Source organism: Corella eumyota, chromosome 1 (assembly GCF_963082875.1).
Source record: "Corella eumyota chromosome 1, kaCorEumy4.1, whole genome shotgun sequence".
NCBI classification, from domain to species: Eukaryota; Metazoa; Chordata; class Ascidiacea; order Phlebobranchia; family Corellidae; genus Corella; species Corella eumyota.
Window position 1 is genome coordinate 7,371,522 of NC_137490.1, and position 16,175 is coordinate 7,387,696.

The following is a 16,175-nucleotide window of genomic DNA, read 5'->3' on the forward strand; positions in this document are numbered from 1 at the left end:
TTTTAAATACTGGATAAATTTATTTTTCTTTAAAAAACGCCTTATCCCAAAGAATTTTACAGAAGATTTCACTTGAATAGTAAGCCTTTATCAAGCTGTATATATGACCAAGAATATATATTAATTTTAGCACAAAAAACGTCTAATAATTGTCGAATTAAATTTTTTTACCGTGACAAACCATGCATAGTTTTTTTAATCAAATATAAAAACAACGTTTTTTTAAATATTTAAAGTTTGGTGCCTTAATTTGTTATAAAAAGTCAAAATTTTAATATAAAGTCAAAATAACGTTTTTTTTAACATAATTATTTTTTTTTCATTAAAAACACTTAAACAACAAACTTTTTTAAATATTTAAATTTTTTCACTGTTTGTAATAAAAGAGTCATATAACATATAAAACATAGTTTTATTACATAAATAACATTCCACAATGTATTTATTATCTTGAAAAACAAATTAAGTCAAAAATTTGAAATATATATGTAAAATAATTTAAATTACGTAACGTGTCTAAATCCTTTTATAAACAATTAAACAAAGAAATGTTAAATTTAAATTTTCCTATCATCCAAATATGTACTATATTTACCTCAAAGTTATTTTTAATTTTTTTTATGGTCAGCAATTCATTTACGTAAATAATGCAAGCAAAGGTCGCGCCTTTGTTCATGTTATTCTGACATACATTTTCGAGAATTCTGTTTTTTAAATATGAATCATCAACTTAACTTTTAATTTAATGTTAAGGCATCGTGAAATCGTTAAGTTAAAATGAAAGTTAACTGTTTTAAGGACGCTAATGGAAAATTACCCGAAACATAAAATAACGTGTTATAGTCGATAACGTGTTATAGTGTTGCAAATCAAAGTAGGGAATCATTTCCGAATCAGATCCGATTGATAAGCGCTGGTTTCAACCGGTTTAATCTAAAACTCGACACACAGCCAATGGATTATTGGCGCGCTTTTTGAAGTGGTTTTCTTGAAATTGCGCAATAACAACAGCAAGACAAAAAAAAATAAAAAAAGTTTTGTCAAATTAAGGAAAAAATACTAACATTTTTTTGCAAATTTTTAAACCTTTAAATATTTAAATAAAGAACTGCGATTTTTTGTTCAAATAAATCTAAAAAGACGTGCTATTTGGCAAAGTTTTTTTGCATTGCAAAATTAAGCTTTTTTTTATAACATTTAAAACAACAACATAACAGCATTCAAAGTTTCAAATTCAAAAAGCAATAATGTAATAATATTCCTAAATTTTAAATAACGTATAAGAAATATATGTCCATCGTATAAAGTTTGAGAATTTAAGTAATGTTGCGAGATTCTATAAATCGTTCGAAAATTTTGAGGTTTTGAAAATCATTATTATGTTCATCCTTTTTTGGTGTTATTTTTGATTGGTCAAAACATTTTCACCCCTAACTGACGTCATCAAACTATTAAAACATGCAGCAAACCAAAAAAACAGTTAAAATCGCATGATTTTGTTGTTTAAACACAACGGTTGTATTAGGTTCTAAAAAGGAAATAGTCATGCTTAACTAAAACTGTATATAAATAATTTAATGATCTCAAGCCAAAATACACAAACAAACACATGTAGCGAGGTTTTGGTAAATATAACAACTGGTAAAAAATATATATTGTTATCTATTTCATAAAACATTTATTATTATTTAAACACCAGACCTTTTAAGGTCACGTAAGGTAAGGCATTAAAATATAATAGAAATAACTGCCTGATTTATTAATTGCAACATCATTATGTTTTAAATATAAACAAAGTAAAAATAAATTTTTAGTAATAATTTATAAATTTATTATATTATTTAAAAAATAAATTGCACCAAAATATGTTTGTGAAATAATTTAAATTTTGACGCCAAATTGTAAGCAAATTTTAAATCACAATAATTTTAATTTAAAAAATTAAAAAAATTGATATTAAAATCATTTCCATTTAAAATCTTTTTTTTTTAAACTTGTTATTATTAAAGAATAATTTCTTTTTTTACAAATTGATCAATTAATTTTTTTTTGTACCAAGGCGGCATTACGAAACTCGTTAAGTTAAATTTAACGATCTCGCTAATGAGTCAAAATTTAGCGAGCTATCCCACTCGTTAACTAAATCGGTATTACTAAATCACCTAGTTCGTTATAAATGAGAGAGTGTAAAAAAAGGGAATTTGAGCTGCGCAAAGTGACGTTTCTTACGTTTTTACACAATATTACAGGCTACAACAAAGCGGCGATATTACATCATACCCATGGGGATGCTTTTATACTTTCGTTTTCATAATGACAGTAAAAACTGGTACGGGTATTATATTTTATTGTAAGAATGATGTTTAAAAACGCATTACTTTACGAAACAATACAAGTATTAACGGACGATAAAATCTACTCGATAAATTTTGTGCTTTCTCGTTCGTTAATAGTGACATTTTTTGTTTCGTAATACCGATTTTCTCGCCAAGTGACGTTCTCGCTTGCTAATGACGTAAAACTAACGATTGACTTTAAACTTAACAAGTTTCGTAATGCCGCCCCTGGTCAATTTATAAACACAAACTTAAAGTTTTTTGCTCCATAGCGCAACCATACTTTGCTGCTAGATTTTATACAGTTCTTTAACTTTTTTTATTTCTTCTTGAACTTTTTTTTCGTTATAGCAGTTGAATTTGTTTTTTTCTCCAAGGTTACTAAAAAAAAAAAAAAATTTAGAACACCTATACCTTTTAAACCTCTATACAGCTACACAAATATAGTATAAATTGTATGAACTAAAAAAAATATTCTTACTGAATGAGAATTGGAAGCATTGCCTTTTGACGAATTAATCGTTTTTGTTTATAAATTTTTTCGGGTGTCAGTTTTTTTCGTGGAGTTTTTCGATGATGGTTTGAACTTCCATTACCAAGACAGTGGTTGCCTACTCCATTACCCGACCTAATACCAAGATCTTCCAAGCTTTGATCGTGTAGTCCGAACGCTTTTTGCATTTCTTGAGGTCGTTTGGCGTCAAAAATGGCAATTTTAACAAAAGCAGCCATCGGCAAATGTATGGGGGGATGTATTTTAAAAAAACCATCTCTATTTCTAATTTGGGTTTCAGCAATATGAACTGCAATACCAGCAAACGCATGTTGATAGTCTTCAGGTACGTTGACAATTTTTCCTTGAAGAAATCTTGAATACAGCTCGGCCATTCCAGAGCGGAGATTGTTTAAAGTTGTTTCATCGTACCGATCCTTTTCTGGTAGTTTTTTTAACGCTGGGATTTCGGCTTTGCATTTACACGTGACATCATCAAACAACTTTTCGTGCAAAAAATGAACTGAGTTTTCATTATATTCATACGAAGAGAATAAAAGTTGCCAAACATACACAACTGCAACTGCAAAGTTAATAGTTTTACCGTCGACAGTGAACAAGAAGCAATTCCCAGGTACAAGAAGCTCACGATCATTAAATATACGAGTAAAGAGCTTTATTAATTCGTTGCCGTTTAGGTTCTTCACGTTGTATACTCCGCTGTATTTATACTGCTTAACTTGAATTTTTTTATCTTTTTTCTTTCTATCTTCCAGCACGTTCAACATTTTTTTTAAGAGATCTTCATGGGTCCAGTCTTTAGGTTGAAACGGAATAAGCTTTGGCATATTTGCTAAACCGGGAAATACAGTCTGTGACGTCATTTCCCTGAATACGTCACCATCGTTAAAACCCATATTTGTTGTAAACAACCCAAATTAGGTAAAGTTGCCCTAGGAAAAAATAGATGAAAAAAATTTAAATCGAAGCAGCGCTTGATTAATAAATATAAAATTTAGTGGTAAATTTATACCTTTCGCAACACACAGCTAAAATTTAAACAAGAACAAAATAATGCTGTATGTACAAGTGTGTACTTAACTCGTGTGATTCTAAATACATGTGCTTTAATAAATTCTGATTAATTTGCAGGTACTAAGTATTATATCCTAATTGTTCGGCACGCTTTGTTTCAACTATAGTTTTGTCAATCATGTTTATATAGTTGTGTAACTAAATCTCTTCCTGTTTTTGGGAAAAAGTTACTAAATTAAAAAAAATATGCAATTTAATTTATAAACAAAGGCTATAAGCTGATGTTAGTACAACATTTTTTTAATTAATAAAATGCTCTTTGCCTTAGTACATATCCTGAATTTACATCTGCGAATAATACACTTAGTATTTAATTAAAGAGATGGTTCGGTCGCAGAGTTTCTTTTTTAATTATGTTGGAATTTTTCCAACTTGCACGAGGATACCATTTTTTTAAAAATTGGTGTACAAGGATAATCAACATGTACAAGGATAATGTACAAGGATAATCAACATCCATGTACAAGGATAATCAACATCCTTTATCAACTGAATAAATATCACTATAACTAAAACACTTAAAGACATCCGTAAGCAAAAGTAGTTTTTAATTGATAAAAATATCCAATTGACTTACTCTTCTTTGTTAATTTAATATACAGTTTAACTTTCGTAATTACAAACACTTGAACAGTGACGTAACCAAAGTCACTAAATCTTGAATAAAACAGGATTAACAACTCTCAATGTAATTTATTGCGCCATATTTCGAATATTATTGGTCGTGTTGTTTTGCGCTTTTAATCCTAAATCGATATTAATACCTTTTCTTCTACTACAAAGTTTCGAAATTCCTTTTTTTATTGTCATAGTATTTAATAATAATATACTTTAGTCCTATAACTAAATACGGTGTTTTAATGCGTATTTACTTTTTGGGATTTAATTTGTATTTTTGTTTAACTTGAATAACCTCTAAATTTGCTATATTCTTTGTAAATATTAAATCAGGCTGTCAGTCACCTATATTGATACAGTGTTTCAGCAAAGACCTGCGTAATTTAATTCTAAACAGCTTTATTTCAAAATTAATTTAAATTAAAACGAGTATTTGATAAGTTAAATGGAAACTTACGTTAGAAGAACTGCCATGATGCATTACGTAATCTGTTGCAACTAACAGACTACTTGTTTTATTTCGTTTAATTTTACCGACAAGATGACGATAAATGTCTACCCTAGACAATTTTTATTGATAGGGTCGGTCGTAAATTAGTGAAATCCTTTCATTTGGGATTTGTGAAATGCGATATTAACATGCGCATACTTCAACCCACAACTGAATTTTTGTTTAATTTTAAATGTCAATTTTAAATTTTATGTTTCTATCATAATTTTAAACATTATTTTAACCGTTAAAATGTGTCTTTTTTGACTTTCAGTTTACTGTGTAGCAAGCAGTTTTAGAAAGCAAATGTAAGTCTAATGTCTTAGGGTAAAGTATGTTTTTGTTTTTTTATTTTTTAGCTTGTTAATCACCTATATTAAATCTGTTTTAATTAAGATCTGTCCAATTGACTTTTAAACTATTTTTTATAATCAACTTACGCCGTTGAAAGAAAGTAATTAACTAGCAAATTGCATGCCTATAAAAACCTAGGCTTAAAAAACCATAAGAGATCTTTAGTTATGTTATGGTAGACAAAATTATAAGTTTATTTCTATAAATAATTGAGAACAACCTATTAATGGGTATCTGGTCTATTTGAAGTTAAAACTAGGCGCATTACGTAATCTGTTCAAAAACTGGCAGATGTACAACGTTGTATATGATCGCAATTTGTTTATTTTCTCTTTAAAGACTTTATAAAACTAGGAAAAAATATTAAAAAATAAGATTTTTTAGCCTTCTTTTTTGTATGTCGTATTGCGGTAACTAGATCAACCTCGTACGCAGATATTTATAACTAACATCATGTTTTAAATTTAAACTACATGCCATTATTTAATCCAGTTAATAATATAATAAACTTAGATCTTAAATTTAACATTCAAAAACGTCAGAATTTTGAGTATTTTTTTTACTTACTATTTCAGTAGTCACTTTTCAGAAGCAAATGTACGTGTAAAGTCTTTTTTGTAATAGGGTACGGTTACCCAAGTTAATACAAAAAAACAAGTGGTGAATTTTTTATCTACTAAACTGCCAACTATCTCATGTTAATATGTATTTACTGTTAATTAGCAGCTTTTTAATAAAGTGACCACAAGGTTAGAAAACTAATTTGGCTTTGCCACCCAAACGTTTTTCACAAAACTAAACTTAAATCCTTAACTGTTACCTATTTAAACAACCCATTTTTTAGGCATTACATAAACAAACGGTAACTATAACAACAGATGGTTTTTAAAAAGGACAAAAATGGATAGAAATAAATCAAAACATACACAAAAAGACAATTTTCAATTTATTTTTTCGACCACAATATAGAAAGATAACTAACATTATTTGTCAACTTAAGACAATAAATTAATAATGTGACCTGACACACTAAACAACCATCCGTAAGCTACAAAAAGGTGCGACAAGAATATTTAACTGTTTCTAGCAGAAGGGGAATTTTCGAATAATTATTACCCAAACTGGATAGGCACTGCACGATATACCCTAAGCGCATCTTAACAACGACTTATATTCTTTCTCTTGTATGAGGAAAAAAAGTTTCTTGTTTTGACGCTAGTAAACAACCTGTACAGGTTTGTCATAAAATTAAAGAACTCCCCATGCTACGTCGTGCTTAGATGAAACGATATTTTCTTAATTCGAATCTTCAAATAAAATAATTTTTAGCAAGGCCTGTTTGCCCTATTAAAAATATCCTTTGTTGATATTATTATGAACAACAATTTCTAAATTTTAATGCCTAATTATGAATCCCAAAATCATTGTTTACTTTTTTTAACTACTCGCTCAGCTACTGTCTTCAAACAATTGATTGTTTATCCTTATTCCATTCTTTTAAAACACTTGCTATATAATACTACCTTTATTCAGCTGACACAAAGTTCAAATATAACCTTAGATTCTTTATGTTGCACTAAACTTATAATGCTTTTTGTTACACGCTCTGCTTTACGTAGTAGCTGTTCACTATATTTTGTAATACATTAGTGTATGGTGCCACGTGTAACCCCGCCTAATGTAGATAAGTTGGCAAAATCGAACAAAAAAGACTACCTAAATTACATTTTGGCGACTCTTTTATTTTTCTAATTCTATAAGTTCAATATTAAACCGCTGTTCTTTTTAAATTGTGTGATAAATCTTATAGCATATCAATAATTCTTGTAGCACATCATTGCTTGCCAGCCGCTTTCCATAACTAAGGTGTTTAGCAATACTGGCGCAGCTCTATATATACTGCTGTAGCTACGTAAGACCGGTAAACCGGAAAAGGAAGCTATGACAACTCATAGTGAAATTTAATCAAATCCGCGTAAACTTTTTGTTTTAAAGCTACTTAGCAGCCTACGAATATATCTAAAATGTCAAAAATTGTTTTGCTTATTGACTTAATATTTTAAGTACTTGTTTAAAGTTATTGTATATACCTGTATAAAGTCAACTTAAATATAGTAGAACTATAAAAGTAAAGTTACGTTTTTTTAGCATAAAACAGCACAATACCCCAGTTAAAAGTAACATAAAAAAACTTTGTAAAATCGGCAAAGGAAAACGAGTATGGATGATATACCTATTAGTATATACCACTATAACATTTTATATATCTATAAATTTTTACGTTCAATACTCCATTTAAATAAAAAATATCAAAGTGTCAAACGGCTGAATTAACAAACGCTACTTTTATTTGCCAAAACTGAAAGCCTAAAGAGCATTTAAAACATATTTCCCCACAACTTTTTCCGCCACATCGGCAAATTAGCATTAACGTCCATCCGCTCTGAAATTTAAAAACAACTACCCGAACATATGATGTTTAGTTCTTTTTGTAAAAAAAAAGAATAATAAATGTGAAAGAACCTTAGGTTTTTAAAAGTCAAGAGTGGCGCGGCGCTATGGAGCAACTAAATGCTCCCATGTAAACCAATTATGTAACGTGCATTCACTGTTCGGAATTAACCAGTTTTTTTAAATATGTCGTCGACCCACGCGTTTTTAAGTCATGGCATTGCGCTAGCGAACAACATATGCTGTAGCACATACAAAAAAAACGGTATATCGACTACCTGTAGTTACGCACTCAAAACGCATTTTTTTCAATAACAAATGGCCAATCTCTTTTTTTAAAGAACAAATTATTTAGATAGTAACAATTAAATAAAAACAGAAATTGCTTTAATAAAACAAAATACCTGCAGTGGGCGCTGCTTAGCTTCTAGCTTGGTTGTGGAGTTTTTATTAACCATACATTTTCTGTTTACAGCTTTAGAGCATTTTTAATTTCCATGACTCGTCTTTGAAATATCTTGTTCGTGTATTTTATGTAAGCCTAAACATAATATTGGTTAAAAAATAAATACTAATAATTTACTGTTAATTTTTAGCATAGCAAACAAACGACCGCCGATTTTGATCTAGTTTTTGACAATCCGTGAATTTTAAATATTTGAAATAAATAACAGTATTTCATTATGTTAAAACGAGAATAATACGTTTAGACGTTTAATTTAATGGTTAATACCACGTGTGTGCGTTTATGCGTGTATTATAATGTGTTGTAATAAAATTACCTGTTTTGAATAAACCGATTTTTAGGGGTCGCCTGAAAACGAGGAAAAGGAAACTGAAGAAGCGGAAAATGAAGGAACGAAAAATGAAGAAAACGGGAAATGAAGGAACCGGAAAATGAAGGAACGGAAAATGAAGGAACCGGAAAATAAAGGAACGGAAAATGAAGGGACCGGAAAATGAAGGAACGAAAAATGAAGAAAACGGGAAATGAAGGAACCGGAAAATGAAGGAAATCAAAAAAGGAAAGGGCGGAATCTTAAAAACTAAAACGCCGAAATAGTGTCGACTTTTTATTTAAAATTTCCGTTTATTTCTCAAATAATATTGACTTAAATACAAATAAACAGTCAACGGAATTTCCGCGTTTTATTTTTTTTAATTCCGCTTTTCCTTTTTCACTTTCCGTTCCTTCATTTTCTGATTCCTTTTTTTCCGTTCCTTAATTTTCCGGTTCCTTCATTTTCTGTTCCTTCATTTTCCGGTCCCTTCATTTTCCGGTTCCTTCATTTTCCGGTTCCTTCATTTTCCGGTCCCTTCATTTTCCGTTCCTTCATTTTCCGGTTCCTTCATTTTCCGGTTCCTTCATTTTCCGTTTCTTCATTTTCCGATCCCTTTATTTTCCGTTCCTTCATTTTCCGGTTCCTTCATTTTCCGTTCCTTCATTTTCCGTTCCTTTATTTTCCGGTTCCTTTATTTTCCGGTTTCTTCATTTTCCGGTTCCTTCATTTTCCGTTTCTTTAATTTTCGTTCCTTCATTTTCCGTTCCTTTAATTTTCGTTTACAAATACACATGGTGGCAAGGGGGCTCTCGCTGTAGGAGACAGCAGAAGAGAGGATTGGCAGTAAAACCGGCAGATTGTTTAACATCAAAGTAACTACTTGATTTTTATTTTAACGATTCGGAATGGGTAAAAAAAATTAAAACTTTTTTTGTAGATAAGCAAGCGAGGAGCGAAAAAGATGGGTCAGTGGTTGGGGAACGGAGCAGAAATGGAGTACTTGAGGAAAAACTTGTACCCCTCTCCCACTACTGGCCCTACAAACTGCCGAACTCCCTCTTTCTGTCAGGACTCCAGCCCCCCGAAGACCTCATCCAAAATTAAATAAAATTACTTTTGTTTAAAACTAAGTGATTTATAAAACTTACTAATACTAATATGGATTTAAAAGGTATAGTAGTCATCGTACCTTTATTTTCGGGGGCAAGATTATGTTTAATAAGGCCAAATTAGGAATGGCAGCATTTAAAATAAATTATCAGTTATAAAAAAATTATCACTGTGATATCAGTCTTAACTTTGTTTGTTGTTGTGGCCATCTCGAACCACATCTATATCAGATCTTAACTTTTTATGCCTCCGTTTCAGTCAGTCTTAACTTTGTTTGTTGCTTTTAACTCTGGTTAAAGTTAGGTTTTTTTGTCTGCAGTTCTTAAAGGACATACAAATAAGGCATTTTTTCACACATCCGACATTTGTTTTTTATGAGGCTACCAGTTAAACAATTGCCAACAGTAGCGTAAAGTTTATCTCTGTACATGGAAGTTTGGCAGTCAGGTTGTTTAAGATTCTGGTGCAAAGTAAGCCACTTACTGTACATACAGACAAAAAATCCACAACTCATAATATCTGGCTGCAGGGTATGTGGAACAACCTTTGCTTTTAAATCCGGAAATCCTAATTTTTGTTTTGTCACGTAGTTCATTATGTCCAGTGCAGATTTAATACCAATCTTTGATTCTGTGCACACGCACTCATTTAAATTTTTTGCACTCATTTAAATTAAATTTTTGCACTTATTTAAATTAATCTCAAAATGTTCTGTGTTATTTGTTATTAAAATGTTGCAATTGTATATTAGGCAGTTGTTAAAAAAGGGGGTAAAAACGTTAAAATAAACCTTGTATGTTGGAAAGTTTCTATTTGGTAATGCTAATAATAGCAGGACAATTCCTTTTTTTTTAACCTTATAAGCACATGCATGTTCTAGGTACCACATGATCAGTAAGCTAAAAATTAAAAATAATAAATTGTATATAAATTATTAAGTAATTTTCAGTTTGACCTATTTTTAAAGTAAGGTATTTATTGATATAATTCAAATTAAGTGTTTTACCTCTGGTATTACTTTAATCTTAGCTTTCAAGCTATTGCTACGGTCCTTGCCATGTTGACATTTCAGTTTAAAACTTATAATAAATCTGTATGGTACAAAATCCTTGTTCCATAAAGTTTGCTCACTTTAACGTTTGTGGACTTGAAGCTGTATAAACTTGGGTCAAAGTGGGAGTTTTGAATTTAGTAATTGTGGCCTTTACCTTCTCAATTGATGTAACAAACTAAAATATTTGTATTTAACATGTTATTTTAACATGCTGTTTTTAATAACAAAAAGATAATATTGTTTTTTACAAATTAAAAAACAAAAATATTTTAGCTGTACCACACTCAGCATACTCCCTACATTTCTTGCGCCTGCACGCTACTAAGGTCCCGGGTTCGATTCCATTAACAGTACTTAATCAGCAGCTAAATTATCGGGCAATTCGAACCTATCAGACCTAAAGCTGCAAACAAACAGTTGTTTTCTCTATGTCTAGAGGTCGTGTAGTTGAACTTTTCAGATCGAGGATAAACTTATATACAAAAAAAAATTTATGGACTATTATTTTTTCAAAAGTATTATTGATTAAATAAAGATTTGTGTTAGGTTAGTATTTTAAAATATTTAATATTTAAATATTTTACATTTTTTTCATTAACGCTTTAAGCGTTAATGCAATACCACAGCAGACGAAGCGCATTTTCCACCCGCTTCAAAGCGGTTAATGGATCCACCTTTTATCCGCTTCGAAGCGATTAATAGCTAACTAATGGCCTGACTTTAAAGAATATAAAAGTAAAGGCTACATAATTATTTAATAAGTTCAGAAGAACCAATAGAATAAATATGGTAAAACGGTTTTAGTATAGACTTATTTAAGAATAAAGAATAATAATAAATAGTTCTGAAAAGAACTTTTTTGGTAGAAATAGTCTTGAAGAACTATAACTGGTTGATGTTTGAAAATTGAGCTTTAAAAAACGCAATCAGCAATCTACTACAGTAGTATTCTCTAAAAATTTAAAATAAATGCTGTTAGTTAATTTTAATTACCAATAAAACACTCCCTAACTGTCACACAATCTTATCTATTAAAAAATTTATAACTAAATAATATTTTGGATTTAGGCGGCAAAACCTCTATTATTAAAAAAAAAATAAAGTTAACTTTAAAAAACTGTAATCCCCCAGTGCAAGTACACTTTACGTACCTTTTTTGTAATTAAACAGGCAAACCTTAATTTGTGCCATCTACCAGACATTAATTTAGATTGTTTATAACAAACTACGCTTTCGTGCAACCCTGTTCGTACAACCAAAATTCAAGTTTTTATATTTATTTATCGTCGATAGAAAAAGGTCAACGTTACAGCCTAAGCATGGTGCAGACTTAAATTTTTTTTTTTAGCTTAGATGTATTCGATCACTTCTTCTTATAATTAACTAGTTGATTATTTTTTTATGTTAAAGGAATACCTTGTATAGCTCTCTACTTATGTGCGGTAGGACATGGATTTAGTAAGTGTCCCAGGACATCGTCTTATATAAGGCACCAAGTGTTGTAACCACAACAGAGCCAACACATTTAATTACTATTTTAAACAGCGTTAGTTAAGTTAAAAAAAAATGTGCCAACAGCATTCTGATTTAATATGACGTCTAAAATAAACAAAAAAAGCATAAAGTCAAAAATAAACACTTTACAGTTAAAAGCTAACGAAAATTTAAAAACATAAATAGAATCAAGTAAGTAATGCACCAATAACGAATGAGACATCTTCATAAATATAACCATCAATTTTATTGATCATAATACATTAAGGGTGGAGTGTTTTATTCGTCACAATATTTTTTACTGGACGTTCCCTCTTCGAAACAACTAAGCTCAGAATAGGCTGAGTCTCTACTACCAAGATTTTTATCTTTGGGTTTCATTAATTGCATTTTAAGCGGCGGGTTCGTGGAATTGCGAACTTTATTAACGAGTAATGAACTCGAGCTCTCAGTGTCACTTGCAGACTCGTGCGTTATAACAGGTAAGGGCTGACTACTTCTTTTTTCCCTAAAAACAAGTTTTTAACTATTTTCTAATTTTTTTTTTTGGTTACGGTTGTCAGGTAAGGTTTTTATGATTAGAACTGTCATTTAGTTTTTTTTAACGGGTGCCTAAACAAGATTACATTTAATTACCGAAAATTTCAGGGCTTTAAATTGTTTGTGTAAAATCGTGCTATGTCAAATATATAGGTTACGGTCTGTTAGGTAAGTTGGCGCAAAAACATAAGTAAAATACAAAGCGTGATAAAAGTGGATGTTGTTTTTACACCATAATTAGTTGTGCGGAAAAAGAACTTAAAAATTTGTTATTTAAAGCCACGAAATGTAAAAACATTTAAAAAAAAGATTCCTCTTAGTTTAATACTCGTATTTTTACAAGTCAACCGCTTAAGTTATGCTCACCCCTGATATGCAGAATTAATTGGCTTTTCAGGCCATTGAGTTGTCCGATGTGCCTGTAACATTAAATTCATAATATTTGGATGTCTGATAGTAGAGGCTGCATTCTCCATTTTCTTTTGCTGCTGAAACTGCTATTTAATATGTAAAATTATTTGGTAACCCTTAATATTAAAGGTAAGCAAAATGGTTTAATGATGTGATTGCGATCAATAAATTATTTATTTCGAAATTAAATACTATATTTATTGCTGCCAGGATATTTTAATTTTGACAAAATGGATTGGCAATTTAGATTAAATTATAAGAGCACCTTTTTCTCTCTGGCCCTTTCCCTTTTGTTGATAAGTTTGCGTAATTTCTTCTTACTCCACCAATACCACAACATGCCTAATATTGTCATAAAAATTCCTATAACCAACGCTATCAGCCCTCTTACAGACTTCTAGAGTAATAAGTTAAATTATATTATATATATATATATAAAACGTTTTGATTTGAGCTTATGTTAAAACAACTTTGCATTATAATCTTACCCAATTCTCATACATTAAAAGATCTATTAGTAGAAATATAAATCCAGTAAGTAAAATCATTCCCGCCAGAATAATGGTACAAACGCTGCGGCGTAGTAGTGGATGCAGCCACGCAATTCTGTCATTGCATAAACCATTATGGTATAACGTCCAAAATGTTAACATTTAAGGAAAAGGATTAAAGAACTATAAAGTAAATAAATACCTTCTCTTTCGAAGATTTTTTGGTAATCGGTCTTTACCCATGTTCATTTTTACCGGATTGCTGTGTAAAAAAATACAAAAAAGAACTATTTTAAATTATGTCAAAATAATTTAGATTGCAATAAATTTTTAAAAAAGTACCTATTAAACCCCTTTCGGAACCCCCCGCCTTCCCCGCCTGACCTTCTTGTCATAACGGGGGTGCGGTTTGAGGGGGTGGCTCGATTTTGCATGTTTTCGTCCCATCCATTACCCGGAACGCCCTGGTTCGCTTCACCCCTATTGTTGTTAAGTAGTGAGAACATGCCTGCCATGACTGTGTTTGTTTTCTGCGTTAACATAAACATTAAGTTTGGTTTGTTAAATCTTAATTTAATTTCCTTCCCTTAACTTATTGGGCTAAAGCAATCCCTAATATATTGGATTTTAAAGCATAAGCATGCAATATGGCTGTGACAGTGCACAATTAAATCACGATTTACTACCTAACTGCTTTAAAATTGGCGCAAACTTTTAATTGACCCGGGAAAATATTTAAAAGTGCTCAGTTTAAATAGTAAGTCTAACCTACAACAAAATTCTGCTAACTGCCAAAAGTGTTTTAATTGTTTTTTTTAAAAGCTACGCACCTACTTTTAAGTTACAAACCACGTTAGTTTTGATCACATCAAACAAATATTGATATTTAAATCAATACACGATTGTTTTGACATTATACAAAAAATCAATTCTGGCTGCTTAAAACACCTGTTTTTGCAACTTTTAATAACGCGTTTTGCATGGTACAATTTCACAAAATTTACACTTACCAAAACTTTAATGAAATTTTAATATATGACTAAGTAACTATTTTTGGTAGCCTTGTGTTATTTATACTTGATGTATAAGCGAATGCTACTGCAGAATAAATAATGACATACATACATTAATGAACGCTGGGAAAGACATAAATTTAAAAAAAAATACATTTATACTTATTTTTCGTAATTAAATATTAATACATACATGTGGGATTGTCTGTCCAAGCATAACCTAATTATTTTATTTATTGGAATTTGACATTACTATGCTTTTAATAGCAAAAAGATAGCAGACTTGATAAGGTATATACAACGTTTAGGCAATTTTAAACTCAAATATCATTAATGAAAACGGAAATTGATGAAATATTTATGTTTAAATAATTCAACTTGATTAAACTACTGATAAACATCTTTTAAAGCTTAAACTTAAAAGCTAACCTTTTATAATGTCGAACGACAATCTTCACCTTATTAAGTTGATGTTAAGTCGAACGACCTTTTCGTTGTTGTGTTAAAAAACATATATTTAAAAAAAATCTTACGACCTTTGCTTTACCAAATTTACCTGCACCCAAAATACACGTACACAGTTGACTACAATCAACTCGGAAAAAAAGAAAACATAAAAAGATTCTATCGATTATAGCATTCCCCCTCTATTAGGAAATCAATCACACATACGAAATAATATAATGGGTCTATTTATCTTTTGATTGTGCGAATTATCTAACTGAATCGATAGGCATTTTGTGGTTATCCAATTTGTAGGTGTATTAAACACAAGTCATTTTTTTTTTAAATTACTACAAACAAATAACCTGATTGTTTTTGCATTTTTAGCTTACGTTATGTAGAAATTTTGGTGCGCGTTTAATGACAAATTGGGCTTTGATTACCGTGTCCCATCAACAACTAATTGTTGAAATCCATTGGGATTTATAGTGATTATTTCGTCGATATTTCCTGCACCAATTCGTAACGATATGTCTAAAATTACCGAGTACATTTCTCTTCAGAACAAACTAATTAAATCGAGACTTGTTTTGTAAATAAATACACAACTTAACTTAATCCTAACAATATATACACATTTGTACTAGCTTACGCTATTTAACACCTTTCGTTGTAGCCTATCTTACTTAGAATACGCAAACTAAGCAATTAAATAACCTGCTAATAATAAGGACAGTTCACTTAAACAAGACTGGACAATAAATTAGTTAACCAGCCAGTAAGTCACGCTTGAACCGTTATTTAAAAGCAGGAGGCGAAAAGGTTAAGTTTTTGTTAAAACAGGCGAAAACCGCAGCGTATTATTTAAGCTTAAGTTTTTCTAACTACGCGTTACAAAGGCGACGTGAGGTCGTCGCTCTATAACAAAAATAGGAATACCTATTCAATCGACTATTTTTTTAAATTTATTTTAATCGCTACTTCTTTAAAAAACATTTA

The 16,175-nt window shown here is 30.3% G+C and overlaps 2 protein-coding genes across 5 annotated transcripts; both read right to left on the reverse strand.

Moving 5' to 3' along the window:
* Positions 1-2,166: 2,166 nt before the first annotated feature.
* On the reverse strand, positions 2,167-3,387 carry LOC145763632 (uncharacterized). Its single transcript, XM_082575134.1, has 2 exons — positions 2,818-3,387; positions 2,167-2,717 (listed from the first exon to the last, which is right to left on the reverse strand). The coding sequence occupies exons 1-2, from the start codon at positions 3,222-3,224 to the stop codon at positions 2,627-2,629; spliced, it is 498 nt and encodes a 165-aa protein (XP_082431260.1). The 5' UTR covers positions 3,225-3,387; the 3' UTR covers positions 2,167-2,626.
* Positions 3,388-12,136: 8,749 nt separating this feature from the next.
* On the reverse strand, positions 12,137-15,795 carry LOC145761958 (uncharacterized). Of its 4 annotated transcripts, XM_082574622.1 has the most exons (7): positions 15,162-15,795; positions 14,062-14,249; positions 13,922-13,981; positions 13,717-13,834; positions 13,494-13,625; positions 13,184-13,314; positions 12,137-12,785 (listed from the first exon to the last, which is right to left on the reverse strand). In XM_082574622.1, the coding sequence occupies exons 2-7, from the start codon at positions 14,232-14,234 to the stop codon at positions 12,557-12,559; spliced, it is 843 nt and encodes a 280-aa protein (XP_082430748.1). In that variant the 5' UTR covers positions 14,235-14,249; positions 15,162-15,795; the 3' UTR covers positions 12,137-12,556. The 4 variants fall into 4 exon arrangements, with proteins under 4 accessions (XP_082430748.1, XP_082430747.1, XP_082430746.1 ...); XM_082574621.1 differs by having other exon boundaries at positions 13,494-13,622; positions 14,062-15,795; XM_082574620.1 differs by having other exon boundaries at positions 13,184-13,311; positions 14,062-15,795.
* Between the last annotated feature and the right edge of the window lie 380 nt (positions 15,796-16,175).